The 25,923-nt window shown below is 46.6% G+C and overlaps 1 protein-coding gene across 1 annotated transcript in view; it reads left to right on the top strand.

The window, feature by feature from the left end:
• Positions 1-24,837, top strand: part of GSPT1 (G1 to S phase transition 1) — a 47,493-nt gene extending 22,656 nt beyond the window's left edge. Inside the window, exons 3-15 of the mRNA XM_077275147.1 lie at positions 486-527; positions 732-959; positions 1,080-1,113; positions 1,332-1,409; positions 1,507-1,687; positions 2,001-2,155; positions 3,443-3,583; positions 16,724-16,817; positions 17,287-17,367; positions 18,423-18,599; positions 18,691-18,780; positions 18,883-19,051; positions 23,102-24,837. Of these exons, the coding sequence (XP_077131262.1) occupies positions 486-527; positions 732-959; positions 1,080-1,113; positions 1,332-1,409; positions 1,507-1,687; positions 2,001-2,155; positions 3,443-3,583; positions 16,724-16,817; positions 17,287-17,367; positions 18,423-18,599; positions 18,691-18,780; positions 18,883-19,051; positions 23,102-23,154 (1,523 nt within the window). The 3' untranslated portion in view covers positions 23,155-24,837. The remainder of the gene's footprint in view (positions 1-485; positions 528-731; positions 960-1,079; positions 1,114-1,331; positions 1,410-1,506; positions 1,688-2,000; positions 2,156-3,442; positions 3,584-16,723; positions 16,818-17,286; positions 17,368-18,422; positions 18,600-18,690; positions 18,781-18,882; positions 19,052-23,101) is intronic.
• Positions 24,838-25,923: the final 1,086 nt, after the last annotated feature.

Genomic DNA, 25,923 nt, shown 5'->3' with positions numbered 1-25,923 from the left:
TTGCTCCTTAACCACCAGGTCATAACACGCACCCAGCTTTCTGACACTGGACACTACATTGGAACCAAAAATTCTTTGGTAATCTTCAGATTTCATTATGCCTTGCACACAGTCAAGGCACCCAGTGCAAGAGGCAGCAAAACAACCCCAAAACCTCTATGAACTTCCACCATATTTGATTGTAGGTACTGTGTTCTTTTCTTTGTAGGCCTCATTCCGTTTTCGGTAAACAGTAGAATGATGTGCTTTACCAGTAGCTCTATCTTGGTCTCTGTCCATACTTGAGATCAGCATCCATTGACATTTGTGCTCTATTCTGTGGATATACCATAAATTTGAGCAAATTTCCCTTAGGGATTGCAAGGCTATGTGCACCCTTTGTGGTGTTTGTGTTTACATACCCTAATTGTTTACAACCTTGTAGCATTCTTGTAATAAATATTGTGCAGACTCACTTTTTTTTTTTTTTTTTTTTTTTAAATCAGGTTCCAATGCTGTTGTGGGCATGGAGATTTCTGAACCAGTTGGTAAGTACCACTTATTAAATGGTAGGCGGCAGCACTTGGTCATTGTATCGTGGACTTCCCGTCCAAACAGACTGAGTACATCTGGGCCATATTGGAGCAGAGCTAAAGGGCAGCTGTGCCTTATCATATTGCAGCTATGCTGGCAGTCATCATCCTTTACTTTAATCCACTTCACTTTTCTATTTAACACTGGTGTCTTTATAGTAGAAAATGGAGAGACTGAGATGTCTCCTGAAGAGTCCTGGGACCACAAAGATGAGCCGAGCGAAGCAGAGCCAGGAGGCGGCTTCTCGGGAGATGGGGGCTCCTCTGAAGAAGTTACCCAAGAAATGATGGAGGAAGAAGAGGAAATTCCAAAACCTAAAACTGCTGTCGCACTACCTGATGCACCCAAAAAAGAGCATGTTAATGTAGTGTTCATCGGACACGTAGGTATGTAGATTAAGTTATCAAAATTGTCTCCCAAGTTTAATGAAACCTCATAATAAAACTCTACAGCATATGATCACATCTATAGTCTTATATATGTTTTTTTTTTTTTTTTTTAACCAGATGCTGGGAAATCAACGATTGGTGGGCAGATTATGTAAGTAAACTACTGAATCATTAAGTTCCAATCTATCAATATTCTCGCTCTGCAAGGCATGGGTCTCCAGCTCAGACCGCAACGTTCCACAAGCCTTGACAGATATTCAACAGTTGTTGGAAGTTGTAGTTCACCATCTTGCGACCTTGAGGTTACTGCTGCAGAGAGGACTGGTTTATCAGGTTTTACAGTCAATCATTGTTACTTTTATTTTTTAGGTATTTAACCGGTATGGTGGACAAAAGAACACTTGAGAAATACGAAAGGGAAGCAAAAGAAAAGAACAGAGAAACCTGGTGAGTGGTGTCCGGATTGCCGGTACAGTATACCAGCGTCTGTCTGGCACCCATTTGCTTATTTTGAGCTGTATTAATATCTACACTTTACCATCAGGTACCTCTCATGGGCTTTAGACACTAACCAAGAGGAACGAGACAAGGGTAAAACTGTAGAAGTTGGTCGTGCCTACTTTGAAACTGAGAAGAAACACTTCACTATCCTTGATGCCCCTGGCCACAAGAGCTTTGTGCCCAACATGATTGGGGGAGCCTCACAAGCGGATTTGGCTGTGCTGGTATGCTATATATTCTACTCTTTAGACACAGGCACGTCGCCCAAAAGATCCTAGTGCTGTGTGGACTGAGGTCTGGTAAACATGCTTATCTTTAGTCCCCTGTGTAGTTTAAACATAGTCAAGGTTCTTTTAATTCCCAAAACCTTTTAAATGTAATTGGGACTATGTCCGGTCAGATCTCGTGTTAATTAAAATATTAAATTTTCTGTTTTGTTACAACCTGATGTAATTATGTACTAAATAAATAGGACCTGATTTTTTTTTTTTTTTTTTTTTTTTTAATACTAACTTTTTTTTTTTTTCTTGACCACAGGTAATATCTGCTCGTAAAGGAGAATTTGAAACCGGATTCGAAAAAGGTGGACAGACAAGAGAGCATGCCATGTTGGCAAAAACAGCTGGCGTAAAGCATCTGATAGTTCTTATTAATAAAATGGATGATCCAACAGTAAACTGGAGCAATGACAGGTACATAAAACTATACCCAATAATGTAAATATTTTTTAATGAGACCTTTTTTGAGATTTGTTTGTTATGTATAGACTAAAGGTGGGCTGACTGCTATTGAAACAAGCAAATTAGCCAGCCCCCATTAAACAGAACACTGGTTGTGTGCCGACATATCATTTTTTTTTATTATTTTTTTTTTTTATTTCAAACATTCATTCTCACGCGTTCTCAAAGTTCTGAAGGTAAAACAATCCCCTTTAAATGCCCAACTTTACAGGGTAGACATGGAGTGCTGTATGTATGTACACACTGTACAGTTAAAATCACAGTTAAGAAGTCTACACAATATTGGGCAGGTGGCTGTGGTTTCATAATTGATTATTGCCCTTGTATGTAATGGGTATATTATTATATAGTTTAGAAAGATTCTTTAAATTAACGTTTAATAAGATAAAATGCACAAATCACCCTGGTCAAAGGAAGAGCCCTAGACCATGATAAGGCTGGCTCAGCCCTATCTAGGATTCAGCAGGGCCACAAAACAAATGCAAAGGGCACAAATCAACCTGGTCAAATAGGGAAAGATCCTTGGCCCACAATGGGGCTAACTGAACCCTGTATGGCAACTAATAGGACCAAATATAGATATGAGGTGTCAGTGCAAAAATTGTCGACCTCGCCCATTTGAGCATTACGGGGCATCACATCCAGGTGAGTTCCTCGATAATCTTGAGCACTTGGTTCAGACTGTGTGCCCTCTGCATGTGCTCCCGCCGTAACAAGGGCAGTACCCAAGTGTAGGTCTCATGATGTATACCCCAGAAAAAAAATCCCAATGTGTTTCTTTTCGCAATAATATGTAATCGGGTGAATGTACTTGTTAAGGGGGGAAAAAAAAATTAAACACATTGAGGTTCATATTGCTAAATGGTCCATAGAGCAAGAGGTGCCTCAGTGCTTATAAAGTGCCTAGTATCTAGAAAAACTAACGGGAATCCTATGGGGGGTATTCATTCAGGAGATGTAGATTGCTGCCACACCCTTGTAGGAAAAATGGGGTGAACACGAGCCCAAGTCAGATTTTTACATTCGTGACACAGACTGTTTTAGGAGGAGAAATGAAAAAAACTCCCGTATCACTTCGTACATTCATAGTGGTATTTGCTTGTGCAATACAGGTATAACAAGCTGCACATTGTAGGGCAACATTCATGTAGAATAGAATCTGACTCTATAGACTTGTATTAATGTTCTCATTGTTTCCTTTTAAACTGCAGTTTTAAAACTTGTTTCTTTATTTTACAGATATGAAGAATGTAAAGAGAAACTTGTACCCTTCTTGAAGAAAGTTGGTTTCAACCCTAAAAAAGATATTCACTTTATGCCATGTTCTGGTCTGACTGGTGCCAATTTGAAGGAACCAGTGGACTCCTGCCCATGGTACATGTAAGTGTTAAAACACACAGACTGGTCATAACCTCTTATGTGTACAGGGCTGTTGCACAGGTAGCCACATCACTCTGTGGGGCCCTATTGACTTCCATCTACCATTTCCATAAGGAGGGTTTATTGTTGTTGTTCCCCCCTTTTACCTAAGGGCGTACCACATAGAAGTGCTATGAAATTGGCACAGTGAGTGCATATGGCTCATTACTCCAAGCTGTAGGGGCTCCTGTGATGAAATTAGTATACTTAGTATGTAATCAGCAAGTTTGCAGTTGACTTCTTATATCTACATGCAAAAGATGAAACGGACAGCACCACAGCAATTGTGACAGAACAGCTTACGTGTTTATTCTGCCATCTGCAACGTTTCGGTCCTGAGACCTTTATCAAGCAAGGTCTCAGGACTGAAACGTTGCAGATGGCAGAATAAACACGTAAGCTGTTCTGTCACAATTGCTGTGGTGCTGTCCGTTTCTTCTTTTGCATTTGGACTTTATACTGGGATGGATCCCCTGGTGTGGACGGGCACCCTGTTGTCCATAGAGACGTTATTAATTTAGGGTGCGGCCTGACTTCCAATTTTTTTTTTTTTGGTGTTCTTATATCTACAGTCGTCCTCCTGCAATGAAAGGTTTTTGTATCATAGTTTATAGCTCAATGGCAAGGAGATTGACCACTAGAGCATGGTCCTATTTACACAGCTACTGAGTTAACTCCTGAGATACCAGTCAGCTCTCTACAGCCAATTCTATACAGCATTTAACAGCTCACCTCCTCCTCCCAGTTAGCTTCTAGCCTGGAACTAATGCTGTCGGTCCCAAAAAATCATAAGCCCTCAACTCCCAGCTGTAACTGCTTCCGCAGCCTTGCTCCTAATCTCGGCTCTCGCTTTCCCGAAGCGGCTCTCGCTTTCGCTCTCGCTTTCCCGAAGCGGCTCTCGCTTTCCCGAAGCGGCTCTCGCTTTCCCGAAGCGGCTCTCGCTTTCCCGAAGCGGCTCTCGCTTTCCCGAAGCGGCTCTCGCTTTCCCGAAGCGGCTCTCGCTTTCCCGAAGCGGCTCTCGCTTTCCCGAAGCGGCTCTCGCTTTCCCGAAGCGGCTCTCGCTTTCCCGAAGCGGCTCTCGCTTTCCCGAAGCGGCTCTCGCTTTCCCGAAGCGGCTCTCGCTTTCCCGAAGCGTGTGCTTTTCTTTCTCGCTTCATTGGGGGACACAGGTAACCATGGGTGTATGCTGTTGTCACTAGGAGGCTGACACTATGCAAATAAAAGAAGTAACTCCTCCCCGGCAGTATACACCCTCCGACAGGCACCAGGCAACTCAGTTTTTGCTTAGTGTCTGTAGGAGGCGGACCTGGATCTAACCCCAGATCCGCATTTCTTTTACAGGGATTTGTTGTTTGTTTTTAATCATTTCCCCTTTCTTTTTCAGATGCTTTCTTCAGGGTAACAGGGTGCAGTTTTCTCACCCTGTTTTCCCCACTTTGAGCGACCGAGAGAGCAGTGTGGTATCACCCACATCGCACCCTCTCGGACCCGCTGGGCAGGACTCTGTCCCCTGTCACCCATTCGGGTGTTCAGGGTGACTCTTTCCTCGGTGGCCAGTCCTGCCCGTTTCCACTCCTCATCCCTCTCCTCGGAGCGGGCTGAGAGGAAGACGGCGGTCACATCCAGTGACCCTCTCCCCCTGTTCAGGGGTCGACGCCGTCTTCTGCGCCGGAGAGTCGTGGCGCGGGAAGGAGGACTACTTCCAGGACCTTATATCTACCAGGGATCCTGATGCTTCCTCATCTGCAGGTAGGGAATCTTCAATCAACAAAATTCCCCACCAATACCCTGCGCAGCGGTGATCCCCTCTTACCATAGGGGTGCATCTGACAGGGAAGTGGGCTGCATAGAATGGGAGCAGGAAGGCTGGCATCTTTTCCCCCTCCTTATTCAAACTTGCAGGCCCGTTCGCCCACCATTTCTCTCTGCCTCACAGTTTATTTTTCCCTTTCTTAGCGCTTGAGCGCCCTCTGGTGGTGGCCGGAATTACTGCGGCCGGGATGTGCAGCGTCTCCCGGCTTTTCCCTTTCTTGCCGCTTGAGCGCCCTCTTGTGGCGGTCGACGGTATAGCAGCCGGATTACTTTCAGTTTTACAGGGGGCGTTCCTTTCTTTCCCCCCTTCGATCCTGTGCACGCCCACAGCGTCGCACTTTCTCCGCGCTCTTTTCTCCTGCTTCCTGTCAGCGAGTCAGCGTCTGCACATCGCGTAGGACACAGGATTTCTCGGGGGAACACAGGCACCTGCGGTTACCGCTGTCTTTCACCAGGCTCAGCGCTACCTTCTACTCTACCTGGCAGTATTCTCTGGGGACAAGGTAATATTCACCTATGTCCGACCCCACCCCGGCCTTTGCCCCTACGGCCATCCATTACGCCTGCGCTCACTGTAAGAAAAAGTGGGTTTCAGGTCAGCCTTCTCCTTTCTGCCCGTCCTGCGTTCCTCCCACCATGTCAGCTCCCCTGGAAGCTTCAGGGTCCCGGGATGAGTGCACCCCCCCTCCCCCGGAGTGGGCTGTTGCTATGTCTCAATCTGTGTCCGACCTGACTAAGGTTTCTCAGTCCCTGGTCCAGGCACTTGAACGCATCCCGCTTCTCTCTAATGCCACCAGTGCCACGAACGCCTCACGGCGATTCGCCCGCACCTGTCCTAGACTCTCACAGAGGCAGACCGGACAAAAGAGACAGAAAACGGACTTTATCTAGATCCTTCTCCAGTTCACCGGACCACATCGGGATTCCCCTATCTGCCCGTTCCCCTTCCTCACAGGCGGACCTCGGGTCTGATGTCACCTCTCAGTCGGAATCTGACTCGGATGCAGATCAGACTTCCGGAACACAAGACATGGTTGATAGCCTTATCTCAGCTATCATTCAGACGCTTGATCTTAAGGAGGATGAGGCAAGCTCTCAGGACGTCTCCGTTGCTTTTAAACGGATTAAACGTCCCTCTAGGGTTTTCCCTAATCACAAGGAGTTTGACAACACTACCGCCACTCACTGGGAAAACCCTGGCAAGCGTTTCCCAGGCAGGAAACTGCTTGATGTGTTATACCCTTTTCACTCCGACCTGGTCTCCAAGTGGTCCGAGTCTCCTAAGGTCGACCGGCCTGTGTCCAGGCTATCCTCACAGACAGTTCTGTCTATTCCGGACGCGGCTTCCCTTAAGGACCCCTCGGACAGACAAATCGAGGCGCTAGCAAAATCAGCATTTGAGGCCTCCGGAGCCTCCCTTTGCCCTAGTTTCGCCTCGTCATGGGTAGCCAAGGCTGTTTCAGCCTGGGCCAAGACCCTGCGCAGGGGCATTTCGGCCTCTGCTCCTGCTGAAGAACTGTCTGAATTAGCGGATCAGATTTCACTGGCAGGAAAATACCTGATGAATGCCTCCCTTGATGCAGCGGCCTGTTCTACCAGGGCTAATGGCAACATTGTCGCCATTCGCCGGATTCTTTGGTTAAAGGCGTGGAACGCTGACCCCGCATCTAAGAAATCGCTCACGGGTCTGCCCTTCCAGGGCTCCAGACTCTTCGGCTCGCAGCTAGATCAAATGATCTCGGACGCTACTGGCGGTAAGAGTACCTCCTTACCCCAGTCCAAGCCGAAACGTCCCTTCAACAGGAGGGGTCCCCAGTCCTTTCGTCCCTTTCGGTCTTTTGCCTCTTCAGGAAACCCCGTCCAGGACCGTTCCTCCTCACAAGGGGACCGAAGAAAACCTTCTTTCCGGCCTCCGCCACGCTGGAGAGCCAAGAGCCACCCCGCAAAACCATCGGGATCTCGGGGCCGCAGGTTTTCTAATAAATGACGGGTCGCCCCCACCTGGAACTCCTTCCAGGGTGGGAGGCCGCCTTCTTCTATTCTCAGAGGTTTGGCTTTCAGTAGTCGACGACGCCTGGGTCAGGGAGATCGTCACGTCAGGCTACAAAATAGAGTTTTCTTCGCCCCCAGGAAGACGTTTCATGCTCTCTCGTCCTCCCAAAAAGCCCTTTCATCTCCCAGGGCTTCTCCAAGCCGTCGATTCGCTCCTCGCCTCGGGAGTCGTAGTGCCGGTGCCTTTTCGTCAGCGGTTTTCCGGGTTTTATTCAAACCTGTTCGTGGTTCCAAAAAAGGACTGCTCTCTCCGTCCGATTCTGGATCTCAAACGATTGAACCGCCACCTTCGGATTCAACACTTCAAAATGGAATCTCTGCGCTCGGTGATCGCGTCCATGGAGCCGGGAGAGTTTCTGTGCTCAGTGGACATTCGGGATGCGTACCTTCACATTCCTATTTGCGTGCAGCATCAGAGGTTCCTCCGATTCGCGATCAGGGAGCATCATTACCAGTTCACTGCCCTCCCCTTCGGGCTGGCATCTGCTCCCAGGGTCTTTACGAAGGTCATGGCAGCTGTCATGGCCATCCTGCGTTCAAAAGGGATTCTGGTAATCCCATACCTCGACGACCTATTGATCAAGGGCTCATCCCAGGGGGATTGCAGCCAGAGCCTCCATCTTACTCTGGACACCTTAGTTCGCCTAGGCTGGTTGATCAACTACCAGAAATCTTCCTTGATTCCAACCCAACGGCTGGAGTTCCTAGGCATGGAATTCGATACCTTTCGGGCTCAGGTCTTCCTTCCCAAGGAGAAGTTTCTTTCTCTTCGTCGGGGTGTCAGATCGCTAAAGGGTCCGAGTCCTCTGTCCCTTCGTCTAGCCATGAGAGTTCTGGGGAGAATGGTCGCTTCTATGGAAGCGGTCCCCTATGCTCAGTTCCACTCTCGTCCCCTCCAGCTGGCTCTTCTGTCTGCCTGGGACAGGAACCCGCTTTCCCTGGACCGTCCGTTTCGCCTCTCCCCCAGGGCGAGACAGTCTCTCTCTTGGTGGACGCTGTCCACCTCCATTCTGCGCGGGAGGTCATTTTTAACCCCCCACTGGCAGGTGATTACCACCGACGCCCGTCTCCAAGGTTGGGGAGCGGTCTTTCTCCACCTCACAGCCCAGGGCCGCTGGACTGCTCAAGAGGCGTGCCTCTCGATCAACCTCTTGGAAATCAGAGCCATCTTCCTAGCCCTCATCCGCTGGGAGTCTTTCCTTTCGGGAACGCCGGTCCGCATTCAGTCGGACAACGCCACGGCCGTGGCATACATAAATCACCAAGGGGGGACTCGCAGCAGTCAAGTCATGGCGGAAGTAGCAAAAATTTTCCGCTGGGCGGAGGGTCATGTTCCCTCTCTGTCAGCCGTCCACATCCCAGGAGTGGACAATTGGGAGGCCGACTTTCTAAGTCGCCAGGGCATCGTGGCGGGCGAGTGGTCTCTTCTTCCAGCAATCTTCAGCCAGATTTGCCAGCGGTGGGGCGTTCCGGACGTCGACCTGATGGCCTCCCGGGCAAACCACAAAGTTCCCCAGTACGTCGCCAGGTCTCGGGACCCGATGGCCGTCGGATGCGACGCTCTCGTGATCTCTTGGGCCCAGTTCCGGATGCCCTATCTGTTCCCGCCTCTCCCTCTGATCCCAAGGGTCGTAAAGAAGATCAAGTCGGAAGGGGTCCCTGTACTCTTGGTAGCTCCAGATTGGCCTCGCAGAGCCTGGTACGCAGAGCTGATAAACATGTTATCGGATGTTCCGTGGAGACTTCCGGATCTTCCGGACCTTCTTTCACAGAGGCCTCTCTCCCACCCGAATTCTCGGTCGCTGAATTTAACGGTATGGCCGTTGAGGCCGCGGTCCTGAAGAACGCGGGTTTTTCTCTAGTCACCTTCCACGACAGCAGTATCGGAGGATGTCTCCCCGCCCTAATAGGGGACAGGAACAGAAAGAGGTTAAATACCCCTCCCCTTCCTGCAACCACCAGTGTTTTTCCTGTCCCCTATGGGGCATGAAGAGGTTTCCGATAGTGCTGCCGTGGCCGGCGAACGAGAGCACTAGTTACCTGTCAGCCGGGCAGTCGCGGTCGAGAGCTCCGTCTCCTCCTCCGCCTCCAGACTGCTCCCATCTCCGCGGTCCCCGCGTGACTTGGGACCCCCACCCGCTCTTCCTGCGCCACCTTCGGGTGGTAATGCAGAGCGGTGTAGTGCTCCGGGGTCCTCCTGTAGCTCCCCGGCTTCCTCCTCTCACCACGCTGCTGCGGGGTTGTTTGAACTGGAGCTTGGCGCGCGCCGGCCGGCGTCCTGAACATGGGGAACAGCAGCGGCGGCCAAGGCGGGCGTCTCAGACCCCCCCCCCCAGGGACATTTTTCGAGGGAGGAGCACCAAACTCGCTGGAATCTCGGTAAGACTATTTATTCTTGACTGGGGAGCCCTCCTAGTGAGACGTCGGTCGGTGACTGCACCTCTAGCGTTATGGACGGTGACAAACCCCCTCACTCTGCTACTGCAGAGCCCAGCGTGCACCCCTCTACTGTAAGTAGTGGGATGATGTCCCTTGCTGTCCATTCTGTAAAAAGTGTAGCGGCTCAGTCCACCTTTCTCTCTCGTTTCAGGGAGACAAGGTCACTGGCACTAGGAAGCCCAGCCGCAAGTGTGGTACTTGTTCAGTCAAGCTCCCCTCAGCATACACTAAGAAGCTCTGCCAACCATGCACAGACGAAGTGCTGCGTAGCGAACAGCCTTCTTTAATGGATAGTATCAGAACCCTCATTAGGGAGGAGGTTCAGTCCTCTATGGCGACCTTCTCTCGAGCCCCGACTCCGCAGCCTCCCCCTCCGACTCCGCAGCCTCCCCCTCCCAAGAAAAGGAAAGTGGGCCGGGTAGCCTCAGACTCTGACTCAGGCGAGATACATACCTCGGATTCAGAGTACAGCTGGGAGAAAGAGGGTTCTACGTCTACTCCTGCTCCCAGATCGGATAGTAGGAAGTACCTCTTCTCATCTGAAGATTTGGAGGAGTTAATTTCCATGGTGAGGGGCACCATGGGGGTAGAAGAGGAGGTAGAGGACCATTCTGTGCAGGACGATATGTTCGGGGGTCTGAAACCTAAATCGGTAAAAGGATTCCCCATACATGAAAACATAGAGAACATTATCCTCCAGGAGTGGAGCCTGCCAGAAAAGGGACTGAACGTTCCATCCGAGTTCAAAAATCGCTTTCCTCTGGAGGGAGATTGTTCTTTATTTGATATGCCCAAGGTGGATGTTCAGGTGTCAAGGGTCACTAAGAAAACGGCCCTACCCTTCGAAGACTCCTCCCAACTTAAAGATCCTATGGATCGTAAGACTGAGAGCTTACTGAGGAGATCTTGGGACACCTCAACTAACTTATTAAAATCCAACGTGGCCTCAACATGTGTGGCCAGATCATTGGTTATCTGGCTTCGTACCTTAGAGAACCACCTCATACAAGGTACATCCAGGGAGGACATCCTTAATTCTCTCCCCTTGCTCCAAAAAGCATCCGGATTCCTCGCGGACGCTTCAGCGGAATCAGTACGGGTAGCCGCTAGATCCGCTGTCCTTACAAACTCCGCAAGGAGGGCCCTGTGGCTTAAATCTTGGGGGGGAGATGTTACCTCAAAGTCCAAACTTTGTGGTATCCCTTTCCAGGGCCATCATGTCTTTGGACCAGCCTTGGACGACATCCTGGACAAGGCTTCAGACAAAAAGAAGGTTCTCCCAGAACAACGGAACCCGAGGAAGCGGTTTTTTCGTCCCCCCCGGGAACAACCACCCCAACAGAACTATAGGGGAAAAGGCAAAACGGGGCGATGGAGCTACCCTAAAGGTGGGAAAACCAGAAACATCATGGTTCCCCAGCCCCAGCAGCCCTCTGAAAAACAATGACTGCTTTCAGGTCGGGGGTCGACTCTCGAATTTTCTCCCCAGGTGGCAGGAGATCACCAGGGATCAGTGGGTCCTGCGTACCATACAGGATGGCCTAAAATTGGAATTCGAGAGTCCTCCTCCTCACCATCTAACAATCACTTCTCCACAATCTCCAAAACTTCAGGAGGCTCTGAGGTCGGATATTCTAAGTCTGCTCCGAGAGAAAGTGATTTCCCACGTACCACATCGGGAAAAAGGAGAAGGCCATTATTCCCATCTCTTTCTGGTGAAGAAACCCTCAGGGAAACACCGTATTATCGTAAACCTCAAACCTCTGAATCAGGTGATAAGATATCGAAGATTCAAAATGGAATCTATCAGATCAGCAATCCCGCTGATTGGACAGAACTGGGTAATGGCCACATTGGACCTGAGGGACGCATACTACCATGTGCCAATCCACCCAGACCACAGGAGGTTCCTCAGGTTCGCCATTTCCCAAAACAAACGGATCAGCCATTACCAGTTCAACGTCCTTCCCTTCGGAGTATCATCAGCTCCACGGGTCTTCACCAAGATCATGCTGGAAGTGATAATCTTTATACGACAACAGGGGATCTGCGTCATTCCATACTTAGACGACTTCCTCCTTATTGCTCCATCAGCTTCTCGCCTCAATCAAGACGTGGCGAGGGTTCTCAGCATCTTAACGTCTCTCGGGTGGATTCCAAATCTGGCGAAATCAGATCTCCGGCCATCTCCCCAGAAGAAATTTCTAGGAATTCTGCTGGACTCAGAAAAGAGAATGTCCTTCTTACCCAGGGACCGTCGGATAGATCTGGTCCACAAAATCTCCAAATTCAGAGACCAGAAATTCCCAACTCTGAGAGACTCTATGTCAATCCTGGGTTCTCTAACATCATGCATCCAGGCAGTCTCCTGGGCCCAGGCCCATACAAGGACTCTCCAATCTCACATCCTGTCGTATTCAAGAGGACACCAGATGGCTTTATCCAGAAGAATTCCTCTTCCTACTCATGTAAGATCCTCCCTCTCATGGTGGCGGAACCCCCGAAACTTACAGCGGGGAGTCAGCTGGGATCAGACCCCTCTCCGAGTACTTACAACAGATGCAAGTCAGAGAGGTTGGGGTGCGGTGATCGAGAAATCACACTTTCAGGGTCTATGGTCCCTAGAGATGAGACGCAGCTCCTCAAATCTGAGAGAGTTAAAAGCAGTGGAGGAGGCGCTAAAAGCCTCATCGGCCCTCATCCAGGGTCACCATGTTCGGGTGATGTCCGACAACATGACCACTGTCGCCTACCTCCGACACCAAGGGGGCACGAAATACTCAAGCCTAAAGCTAACTGCTGGAAGGATTTTTTCCTGGGCAGAGAAACACCTCCTGTCTATTTCGGCAGTACATATAAAAGGGCTGGACAATTCCCAGGCGGATTACCTCAGCAGGAGGGACTTTCATCCTGGGGAATGGTCCCTAAATCAGGAGGTATTCCTATCCTTGGTCCAGAGGTGGGGAACCCCCGAGGTGGACCTGTTCGCCAGCAGACAGAACAAAAAGTCAGACAACTTTTTCTCCCTGAACATCTCAAACGAGACCCAAGGACTGGACGCATTTTCACATCCTTGGGAATTTACCCTAGCGTATGCCTTCCCGCCAATCCCACTGCTATCCAGAACATTGCAGAAAGTCCGGATAGAACAAGTCCCAACGATTCTGATAGCCCCACTGTGGCCAGGAAGAGGCTGGTTCAACGCGTTAACAGACATGTGCTTAGAAGGTCCAATCCTACTTCCCCAGAGACACGACCTGCTTCAGCAGGGTCCTCTATTTCATCCAGATCTGCACAAGCTAAAGTTAGCAGCCTGGCTTCTGAAGCCGAGATCCTGAAGGCCAGAGGGCTCTCTCAAGACGTGATCGAAACCCTACAAAAAAGTAGGAAGCCGATCACTAATGCCATTTATGGGAAAATATGGAAGAAATTTTCTTCATGGTGTCTTCCGAACAAACCAGATCCATTTAACCCGGAAATTGCTCAAATCCTTCAATTCCTCCAGAAGGGCTTGGAGATGGGACTCTCACCAAGTACCCTGAAGGTCCAAGTGTCGGCCCTCGGATCTTTCTTTGACCAAGATCTGGCAAGTCACCGATGGATCAAACGGTTTATAGCTTCAGCAACAAGAATCCGTCCAAGACGTCTCGTCCACACCCCTCCGTGGGACTTGAATCTTGTCCTGAACAGTCTGACCAGTGATCCCTTTGAACCCCTCTCAGCCGCCAACTTAAAAATCCTGACCCTAAAAACGGTCTTTTTGGTGGCCATCACTACCGCCAGGCGTATAGGGGAGATACAGGCTTTATCAATCCAGGAACCATTCCTGACCGTAACTATGGACAGCATAATCCTGAAATTGGATCCTTCCTTTATGCCTAAAGTGGTCTCTGATTTCCACAGAAATCAAGAAATCATCTTACCATCTTTCTGTCCGAATCCATCTAACCCAAAAGAAGAGATCTTTCATACCCTGGACGTCCGCAGAGTGGTCCTATTCTACCTTCAACAGACAGAAGGTTGGAGGGTGGATCAAAATCTATTCATCCAGTGGTCAGGACGGAATAAAGGCAAGAAGGCAGCCAAAAGTACAATAGCAAATTGGATCAAACAGGCCATTAGCCTTGCCTATTCATCCCAGAATCTGACTCCTCCAGCTTCTCTAAAAGCACACTCCACCCGTGCAGTCTCAACTTCCTGGGCAGAGAGGGGTAGCGCATCTTCAGAGCAGATTTGCAGAGCCGCCACCTGGTCATCAGTCCACACATTCACCAGGCACTACAGGCTCAACTTCAATAGGGACCTTTCGTTTGGCAGACGAGTTCTCCAGGCTGTTGTCCCTCCCTAAAGAAATTAGCGGTTGGTATTACTCCGATACTGCTGTCGTGGAAGGTGACTAGAGAAAATAGAATTAGAACTTACCGGTAATTCTCTTTCTAGGAACCTTCCACGACAGCACTAATTTCCCTCCCTATCTGATTTATATACTGATTGTTTCCTGCACTTAAGTGGTAACTAAATATGCTACTGTGTCCAGAAAAAACACTGGTGGTTGCAGGAAGGGGAGGGGTATTTAACCTCTTTCTGTTCCTGTCCCCTATTAGGGCGGGGAGACATCCTCCGATACTGCTGTCGTGGAAGGTTCCTAGAAAGAGAATTACCGGTAAGTTCTAATTCTATTTTCTCATAGCGTCATCCAGACTATGATAAGAGCGAGGAAACCGGCCTCATCGCGTGTCTACCACAGATGTTGGAAGGCCTTTTTCCGGTGGTGTCAGGGTAACAATCTGTTTCCTATGACCTTTTCCCTTCCTTCCCTTCTCAGCTTTCTTCAAACGGGCCTAGATTCGGGTCTTTCCCTTAGCACCTTGAAGGGTCAGATCTCCGCTCTATCAATTCTTTTTCAAAGAGACCTGGCTTCCCTGCCTCAGGTGAGGACCTTCATCCAGGGGGTCGCTCATATAGCTCCCCCTTACCGGTCTCCTGTTGAGCCTTGGGATCTCAACCTCGTCTTAGATGCCCTGCAGCGGCCGCCCTTTGAGCCGCTTCAGAATATTTCCTTCTCGCTTCTATCCTGGAAGGTAGCCTTTTTGATCGCCATCACCTCCATTAGAAGGGTTTCAGAGCTGGCGGCTTTATCCTGCCGTTCTCCTTTTCTGGTTCTGCATCAAGACAAGGCGGTTCTTCGTCCGGTTCCTTCCTTCTTACCGAAAGTTGTCTCATCTTTTCATATCAACGAGGACATTGTCCTCCCGTCCTTTTGCCCTTCCCCGGTTCATCCATTGGAGAAATCCCTTCACAAGCTGGATGTGGTCAGGGCTATCCGGATTTACATCGCCAGAACTGCCTCTTTTCGTCAGGCCGATCCTCTGTTCGTCGTCTCGGATGGGCGTCGAAAGGGTCTTCCTGCCTCCAAGTCCATGATTGCTCGTTGGATCCGTTCGGCGGTTTTGGAGGCATACCGCGTCCAAGACAAACAGCCTCCTTCGGGGGTGAAGGCTCACTCTACCCGGGCAGTGGGAGCTTCCTGGGCAGTTCGTCACCAAGCTTCGGCCTCGCAGGTTTGCAAGGCCGCTACGTGGTCTTCCATGCACACCTTTGTCAAATTCTACGGGGTGCATACTCAGGCTTCCGCGGACGCGAGCCTGGGTAGGAGGATACTGCAGGCGGCGGTTTCTCACCGGCCAACCTGACTCCTCTTTTTCTGCAGAATACCCGCCCTAGGGACTGCTTTGGGACGTCCCATGGTTACCTGTGTCCCCCAATGAAGCGAGAAAGAGGGATTTTTGGTTCTTACCGTAAAATCTCTTTCTTGGAGCCTTCATTGGGGGACACAGCACCCTCCCTTGAAGTTGTACCGTGTTGGCTAACGTGCCGTTGTTGTGGGTTGGTACATAGGTTGAGTTTTATATTACCTGTTCCTACTACTGCTTTTGCACCAACTGAGTTGCCTGGTGCCTGTCGGAGGGTGTATACTGCCGGGGAGGAGTTACTTCTTTTATTTGCATAGTGTCAGCCTCCTAGTGACAGCAGCATACACCCATGGTTACCTGTGTCCCCCAATGAAGGCTCCAAGAAAGAGATTTTACGGTAAGAACCAAAAATCCCTCTTTTCAAAGAGTCTATTTTTATATGTAAATATACTGATAGTGTAAACTTAAGAACAAGCACTGACAGACCTAAATGTTTCAAAATAGTACACTAAAGCTCAGCAGGAGGATGAAACTATTGAACCAGAACTGTTCGTGAAGGAGGAGTAACCAGCCGCCAGCAACAAGAAAGTGAAGAGGCCGGAGAGCTGTGTGCTGGTGAAGACACATGTTGAGAATAACATTTTAATGTTTTTCATCCAGACTGACTCCCTATTATCTGTCTGAGCCGGTGTCGCCCACAAATCTTCACTTAAACTGTGGCTACAAACTTGGTGCAGATTTAGCTTTTTAGTAAATGTGTATGCCATGCAGAAAGCAGATAATAGGAACACGGTAGAAGGCCAAATAATGGAAGAGGCGTTCAGATAAATTGTTTAATGTCTCATTCTGCCTTCTGACTAGCGAAAATCTGAATCTAGTCCAGAGCAGTAACCCCAACAAAGCCCCTATCGGCAGGAGACGGGTGACGTAAAGTGTAAAGTTAGGATGTGTTCACTCTCCAGTGCGCTGAGACGTTAATTGGGATGGGTTACTTCTTTATATCAGGTTATGCATTTAGACATGTCCCATGTTGGATCGTTTTTATTTGTGATGCATGTGGTGATACTATATATGTAATTTTTTTTTTTTTTTTCTTTTTTTTCAGAGGGTTACCGTTTATTCCATATCTTGATCACTTGCCAAACTTCCACAGATCATATGATGGACCTGTCCGACTTCCGATTGTGGACAAATACAAGGTTACTTCAATCTTTACTTTTCACTATAATGACCATTAGTAATTGGTTTTATGGTTTCCAGCTGGTCAAACAGAACTTTTAGCAAATTTTATTTTTAATAAAAATAAAGAAATAAAGAAAATTTTTTGCCATAGTCTTGCTGACCGAGAAAATCCTATGTCTAAGTCAACCTAACCGCAAAATGAACACCGTACAGAAAATCCAAAAAAAGTCTGGATTTACTTTTTGTTTTTATTATTTATTACTATTTTGCCCTCTAGAAATGTTTCTTTTTTTTTTCCAGTCGATTTTTTTTTTTTTTTGCTAAAATGTAAGGACAGTCATTAAATGGTGTTAACTGCTGGCTGATCACAAAGACCAACAAGAACTTACACCTATTGGGGGCTTATTTGCCAGACCAGGAATAGTCTCTCGTCCTGTCATAGTTCAGAGTATTCACACTTTTTTTTTTTTTTTTTTTTTTTTCTAGGACATGGGGACAGTGGTTCTAGGAAAACTAGAATCCGGCTCAATATGCAAAGGACAACAGCTTGTCATGATGCCAAACAAGGTAACTTCATGTCTGGATGTATTCTGTGCTTATAGAAACAAGGTGTAGAAAGGCTATAAATTTACAGCTTTTTGCACGTGAATAAATCTTGTATATTTTAGCATAAGTGATGATGAAGAGAATGGAAATAAAAAAAAAAAAAAATCCTTTTGCCAACTATTTCTGAACAGCCCTCCTTTGCACAATTGCTTGACTTTTATATAGCTGTTTAAGAATAGTATGGAAGATCTTCAGATCTGCTTCCCCCCCCCCCCCCCCCCCCTGGCCACTTCTTTCTAGTAGTTGCGCAAAAATGTTGCGACTTTTGGCATTTTTATCCCAGGTTCTCCCAGCTCTGCCAAAATGGGCAGGATAAGGGTGCGATTCCACAGCTCATCTAATTAAGCTGTGGTGTTCCTTACTCCAGAAGTCATACTCTAGTCATGGACTGGAGTAGGACTTGTGGTGTGTAGTGATGAGGGAGTGTGCTCGTTACTCGAGTTTTCCGAGCATGCTCAGGTGTTCTCCGCGTATTTTGGGCACGCTCGTAGGTTGTTTGTGTCCAAGCAGCTGCATGATTTGCGACTGCTAGACAGCCTGAATACATGTGAATCCCTACAAACAGGCAATCCCTGCATGTGTTCAGGTTGTCTAACAGCCACAAATCATGCAGCTGCGGGGACTCAAACATAATCTAAGAGCACGCCCAAAATACTCAGAGAACACCTGAGCATGCTCGGAAAACCCGAGTAACGAGCACCACTCGCTCATCACTAGTGATGAGCTGCACACCACTCGTCAGATGCTTCTGATTCATTAAGAGTCAGGAATAAAAAGCGTCTGACTCCAGCATGCCCCATCATCAAGACAACCGGAAAAATAGCTGATCTTGATGATTCCGGGGCCTAAGTTCTCAGAAATGGGTGGGGAAACAGAGTGGTTACCCCCCCCCCCAATCCTCCCTGTTTTCACTACATTTAGTTGCACAGCATCTCTAAATTTCTTATTTATATTTCTTCTTCTTAGACTGGATGTCTGTGCTTAACACTGCTGTGTTGCTCTTTTGTACTCTGTAGAAGCACAATGTTGAAGTTCTAAGCTTGCTCTCCGATGAAGTAGAAACTGAGCTGGTAGCACCTGGAGAAAATCTGAAGCTCCGACTGAAAGGAATAGAAGAGGAGGAAATTCTACCCGGATTTATTCTCTGCGACCCAAACAACCTTTGTCATTCTGGACGCACCTTTGATGCCCAGGTACGGCAGCGCGGCTCCCCTGTGTTTGCAGTGCACTTTATTCTTTCTAACACTCCTATAATAAATCTGCATCTTGTCTAAATTCTTTCAGATTGTGATTATCGAGCACAAATCAATCATCTGTCCTGGTTACAATGCAGTACTGCATATTCATACATGTATTGAAGAAGTTGAAATTATCGTAAGTAATTCTTTTCTCCTCAACATCCAAAAACTGTGCCCAATCCCCAGCCTCTTGGACATGAATTAACAAGGGTGTATTTTCTTGGTCTTCCCTCCAAAGGCCTTAATCTGCTTGGTAGACAAAAAATCAGGGGAAAAAAGCAAGACGCGACCCCGCTTTGTTAAACAAGATCAAGTATGCATTGCCCGCCTAAGGACAGCTGGAACTATCTGCCTTGAAACATTCAAAGATTTCCCTCAAATGGGCCGATTTACCTTGCGAGACGAAGGTGAGATTCCCTGTGCTTGACCATACGTTTGGACATGAAGATGGCCAGAAGAGAACGCGAGCCATGTTTGAGCAATTTCTGGATGTGTAGTTATGGTGGTCACTATATCTCGGAAGCAGCTGTCGGCTGCTGTTTTGCGTAGATGTGACCGTCACATCTGTTCCTTTACTACGGAATAGAGGCTAAGGAGCTGTTAAAGGGGTTGTCCGGTCTAAACTAACAAATCTGTAGTCACTCTGTGACTGCAGACTGGTGAATACCCCCCAGTGCATGCACTGTGAGGATTCGCTGGTTTCTGATCCGGGAACGGCAGTGATGTATGTGTGTTATACTTACTCCCGGGCAGAACCAGACTAGTGGCTGTGGCCTCGCTCCATAAACTTGTACAGTATGAGGCCCCATCCGTGGGGCGGCATCGCGCTGTATAAATGTATGGCACGAGGCCACGCCCAATAGACTGGTTCTGGCTGGCAGTATGTGTAAGGCATACATCACCACTGTTCCCAGCTCAGAAACCACCGAATCCTTGCAGCGCGTGTTCTGGCGGGATTCATAAGTCTGCAGCCACATAGATAGTGGAGACATACCCGTTTAGATCGGATAACCCCTTTTAATGTTTGCACCACATGACAGACCCCAAAGGCAACTGTTGGACCTCATTCGACTCCTAATGTGGTCTGTTGGGTTTCACCTCTGTCCTGCTCTTAATGGAAATGGCGTAGCCAAGATTAACTGCAGTGATCGAAGCAAACCCTGATCACAACAGTTTACCCCCTTAGTATCGAGCCTAATATGCGACATTTATCATTTTAAATGCCTTCGAAATGGCATCTGCCACTTCAGAGTTCATCAACCGCCCCTCCAAGTTCAGTCTTTTGTCAGGTTTCATAGAAGGCTGCAAATTATACCATAGACTGCAGTATTGTAGTATTGGTGTATTGTACAGGCGATCAAGAGATTGCAGGTTCAAAACATTAACAAATATTTAACCATTTAATGACTAAGCCAATTTTGACCTTATGACCAAGACACATTATACAATTCTGACCACTGTCACTTAATGAGGTAATAACTCTGGAACACTAAAACGGATCCCGCTGATTCTGAGACTGTGTTTTTGTTCGTGACATATTGTACTTCATGACAGTGGTAAAATTCCTTCAATATGGCTTGCGTTTATGAAAAAAAAAAAAAAAAAAAAGGAAATTTGGCCAAAATTTTGCAATGTTCAAACTTTCATTCTTTGTGCCCTTAAATCAGTTATGTCACACAAAATGGTTAATACCGTATATACTCGTGTATGTCGACCCGAAAATAAGCAGAGGCACTTATTTTTGCCTCGAAAAACTGGGAAAACTTATTGACTCGAGTATAAACCGGGTATGAATTCTCCCCTAATCCCTATTTTGGTATGCATGGCTCCTTATTCCCATCCTTGTCTGCATGGCTCCTTATTCCCATCCTTGTCTGCATGGCTCCTTATTCCCATCCTTGTCTGCATGGCTCCTCATTCCCATCCTTGTCTGCATGGCTCCTCATTCCCATCCTTGTCTGCATGGCTCCTCATTCCCATCCTTGTCTGCATGGCTCCTCATTCCCATCCTTGTCTGCATGGCTCCTCATTCCCATCCTTGTCTGCATGGCTCCTCATTCCCATCCTTGTCTGCATGGCTCCTCATTCCCATCCTTGTCTGCATGGCTCTTCATTCCCATCCTTGTCTGCATGGCTCCTCATTCCCATCCTTGTCTGCATGGCTCTTCATTCCCATCCTTGTCTGCATGGCTCCTCATTCCCATCCTTGTCTGCATGGCTCCTCATTCCCATCCTTGTCTGCATGGCTCCTCATTCCCATCCTTGTCTGCATGGCTCCTCATTCCCATCCTTGTCTGCATGGCTCCTCATTCCCATCCTTGTCTGCATGGCTCCTCATTCCCATCCTTGTCTGCATGGCTCCTCATTCCCATCCTTGTCTGCATGGCTCCTCATTCCCATCCTTGTCTGCATGGCTCCTCATTCCCATCCTTGTCTGCATGGCTCCTCATTCCCATCCTTGTCTGCATGGCTCCTCATTCCCATCCTTGTCTGCATGGCTCCTCATTCCCATCCTTGTCTGCATGGCTCCTCATTCCCATCCTTGTCTGCATGGCTCCTCATTCCCATCCTTGTCTGCATGGCTCCTCATTCCCATCCTGGTCTGCATGGCTCCTCATTCCCATCCTTGTCTGCATGGCTCCTCATTCCCATCCTGGTCTGCATGGCTCCTCATTCCCATCCTGGTCTGCATGGCTCCTCATTCCCATCCTTGTCTGCATGGCTCCTCATTCCCATCCTTGTCTGCATCGCCCCCATGAGAAAAGCATAAAAAAACAAAAACATCCTACTTACCTTCCCTGCGCGCCCTTGCAGCATCTCGTACTGGTGCCAGCAGCTCCTGTGGCCGGGTGATCACCTGTCACAGCTCATTAAGGTAATGAATATTCACCTCTCTCCTCGTCTATGGGAGTGGAGAGGTGAATATTAATTACCTTAATTAGCGGGCACCTGTGATGGCCCGGCAGCTGCTGGAAGCCAAAGGCTGTAACTGTGCGCGCTATAAAAGAAATGAATATTCATTGCTAGTGCAGTGAATATTCATTTCTCTTTAGCAGCGGGCAAAGGCTTTAGCCGCAGCCACCAGCTCCTGCCTCCTGTGACCCTGACCCCACTACTCCGCCGCTTTTCCTCCCCCGCCGTAAACTGGGACAATGACTCGTGTATAAGCCGAGGGGGGCATTATCGGCACAAAAAATGTGCTGAAAAACTCTGCTTATACACGGTAAATAACATTTCTCACGTCTAGTTTAGGAAGTTAGAAGGGTTAAAAGTTGACAAGCAATTTCTCGCTTTTTTTCCAAGAAAATTTGCAAAACCATTTTTTTTTTTTTTCCATTTGAAGTGACTTTGAGGGGTCTATATCACAGAAAATACCCGAAAGTGACACCATTCTAAAAACTGCACCCCTCAAGGTGCTCAAAACCACATTCAAGAAGTTTAACACTTCAGTTGCTTCACAAGAACTGAAGCAATCTGGAAGAAAAAAAATTAACATTTAAGTAATTTTTTTGTGAAAAACGTTTAAACCCAAACTTTTATTTTCACAAGGGGCTCAAGAGAAAATGGACCCCAAAATGTGTTGTGCAATTTCTCCTGAGTATGCCGATACCGCATTTGTGAGGGAAATCTACTGTTCTGGGCGCATGGCGCGTTTGGAAAGCCCCTGATGTGCCTAAACAGTTGAAACCCCCAAGTGACCCCATTTTGGGAACCACGTCCCTCAAAGATTTTATCCAATGGTATAGTGAGCATTTTGAACCCACAGGCACAACACAGGATTTGATATCAGGTTGTCATATTGAATATGTCATTAGTGTTGACCACAAGTGCTTGCTACTACAGTTTGCCTCAGGTGCTTGGGTATGCACCGAATATATATCGGTGCATGAGTACATGCCCCCCATGTTTTGCTGCTGTTAGACACAGGGCTGTGGAGCCGGTAATCCAAACCTCCGACTCCTCAATTTCCATGACACTGACTCAGACTCCACCAAAATAGGCTCTGACTCCACAGCCCTGGTTAGACACCCCCCAAAAAAATATGCGGGGATCTCTGATACTCCATACATACCAAAGCAACGGATGAAGACTCGAGTAGCGAGCACTTGTGCTCCACACTAGCCGTCATATCGTCGTCCTTTTTTTTTTTTTTTTTTTCTTAAATCTCCAACCCTAACATGACCATAACCCTAAGTACTACAAAGAATTTTCACAATGGAAAACACATGATGTCAGATCACTTCTATTAACCACTTGACGTCTGTAAAACCCTGAAGCGCTTGAAAGACTGCGCTTACGAACAGCGAGTCATTTTCACATAGTAGAAAAGCGTATGCTCATTCTGTTGCTCATTTAGCGCTTTTTCTGGCGGATTCCGGAGCGAAATCTGTTGGGTAGAATATTGAGATTTGCACTGATCTTTGTTGGTAACTTCTTTCTCTTGCTGTGACTTCTAGGTAAGACCATTGCAATTGGAAAGGTCTTGAAACTGGTTCCAGAAAAGGATTAAGCTCTCCTCTTGACCCTGCACAATACTGTGAGGATATTGACTCTACGGAAGCCTACTTCACATCGCCTTCTTATTTTCATCCCATTGACGAACTCTATTCCCTTTTAATCAAAAAATAAAGCAGAAAATGACAAGTCCACATAGACAGCTTTCTCATATTGAGAGCTCTGCTATGCCACTGTTGAATTCCCTTCCTCAACATATATTTTTATTTTATTCCCTTTTCAAATTCTGCGACCTTTTGGGAAAGATTTGGCAATAGCTTCATAAGTGATGTGGACAAAATTGCCTATGGTAACGAAAACCTAAGAATTTTTTTTTTTTCCTTTTTTTTTTTTTTATTTGTTATTAAACATGCAATGCTACCCTGTCATGTCCAGTACATAAACACGTAATTCTAAGCAGACCGCTCGGAGTGTGTAAGCACATGTTACATAGAAAACTACCGTGTTAATAAAATATCAGTTTAAAACCTTTTTTTTTTTTTTCCAGTATTGAATTACTTTCGAATGCTTTCATATTTTTCTTTTTTACCTGAATGTAACACTTGCTGCGTTAACTTCTTCTTTTTTTTAAATTCCAAGTATTTTATTAGCCCGTTGGCTTTTATTTTATTTTTTTTTTCTTCTTACCGAACGTCAGAGGTCCATGAAACGACTTCTAATACCACCCAGTTTCAAAGAAACGAAACTGCCCGTCGTTATGTGACAGAGGCAAAGAATTTAAGCAAACTTGATGCAATTAAAGCGGTAATAGTCTTGATGGCGGACGATCTGACTGTAATTGTGGTCTACATTTATTAAAGCAAAAATAGAAAAAAAAATGTTTCGGGCCATCGATTAATAGTAATTCCAAAATTATAAGTTAGTGTGAATGGTTGTTTAATATTTAGATTTCCAATTTACGACAAAGATCTAGGTAGATCCATCCCCCCCACCCCAAAGAGCTACATTCTAATGACTACCTGGGAAGGGTTAATTTCTCAGTCATAGTTCAGTCTTTGTGTAAAGGCTTGAATGCTTCTCCTTGCTGCTTAAAGTGTCTGAGATGAGCTGAGGACTATCACTGCTGAGCTCATACAAGTTTGCACATATTGTACCTTTTTTTTTTTGGATTTGGAAGATAGGTAGAGTCTTGCCACCTGTTAACTTTGCATATCAAGAGTTCAGCCTGTCTAGAACTGAAAGTTAGAGACTTCTCTGGTAAATTACGAAGCGACACATTAGAAATAATTTCTTTTATTCCAACAATCCTCAGGATATGAAGAACAATAGCGTAGTTATTTCCAGCTCCGAAAGTCGTACGAGGGGCCAAAAATAAAATCAAGAAAATGGTAATATATGCTTTTTTGCTTCATTTGGCATTTTGTTTTCCTTCCTAAGAATATAGTTTTTTGACTTCAGATTGTTTTGACGTAACGGTGAAATGTGTTCAGATTTAACAATTCCGATCGCTAAGAATCCTCTGCAGTCGACGCATGGCTGCAAATTTGGAAATTAAAAGGAAAAAAACTGTTTAACTCCCATTTGTTTCTTTGTATCTGTGGATTATTTTTTTCATTCATTTCACAAATGAGGCTACATTGTACGACCAGAGAAAGCTCTTGTCCTTCAGTTTCAAATGATTACTCTTGTAGCTGCCGTAATGCATGAAAATGGAAATAAATTTTATTATGTCAGCAAAGATGTGGAGTCGCTTTTTCCTTCAGATGAATTGTAATGTGAGACATGCATAGATGGCGACATTTCCATAGATCCATCCCCATTGAGCTTTATCAATTTGGTGATCTTTGTGATATTCGCAGGATAGAAAGGGAAACAAAGCTAGTCATCACCAGTACTAGGATCTGATACCATTCACCTATTAGCTAGTCATCCTCAGTACTGATACCATTCACCTATTTGGGTATATGGCTTTTTTAAAACCAGATGCAAAAATAATTTTTTTAAAAATTCTAAAGAGTTCCATTTCTAGTGAATACCAGCACCAAAGTACAGCTCAGCATGTAAGATAAAGAAATCCTCTAACTCCATGAATGGGGGAATTACAAGTCTCAGAAAATGCTAACCACATATATATATTTTTTTTTTACATCTGTATTTTTGGTCACAAAAAAAGTTGAATAATGCTAGGTTATTTTTACGTGCAATTGATGCAAGTACAAACCGTAAAAAAATAAAACAGATTTCCCCCCCCCCCCCCCCTCTTCACAATTTCACCCCACTTGGAATTTATTCCTCTGCCCTGTACATTATAAGACCAAATCAAAAAGGTCTGAACTAGTCCCTCAAAATGTTATACAGCTGTGTTATGGCTCTTGAAAGGAGGAAAAATCAAAAGTGCCAAAAAAAAAAAAGTCTAGGGTCTTTAATGGGTAAAGCATATTGGGGACTAATAATGCCCTCAGTGTGAATTACAAGATAATCTTGTAGTCATGATACCTTTTAATGGCTAACAAAATAAATGTTGCAAAGCAAGCTTTTGGGACTTAATCTTTATTTTTATATAGCGCTAACATATTACGCAGCGCTTTACAGTTTGTACACATCATCGCTGTCCCCGATGGGGCTCACAATCTAAATTCCCTATCAGTATGTCTTTGGTCCCTGCCTAAGGCATGGTATAAGTTTCGGAAGAAACACAAACGTATAAACAAACAACAAAAAGATAGGCATGGTATAATTAATGAACATTTAAATAAACAATCTGAGCTCAGAGACTGAATCCTTAATTGGATTAGATTAGGGATGTGAAAGTTTTATAATCCCA

The sequence above is a fragment of the Ranitomeya variabilis genome, chromosome 7 (assembly GCF_051348905.1).
Source record: "Ranitomeya variabilis isolate aRanVar5 chromosome 7, aRanVar5.hap1, whole genome shotgun sequence".
NCBI lineage: Eukaryota > Metazoa > Chordata > Amphibia > Anura > Dendrobatidae > Ranitomeya > Ranitomeya variabilis.
This window is presented reverse-complemented; position numbering and strand designations above follow the sequence as displayed.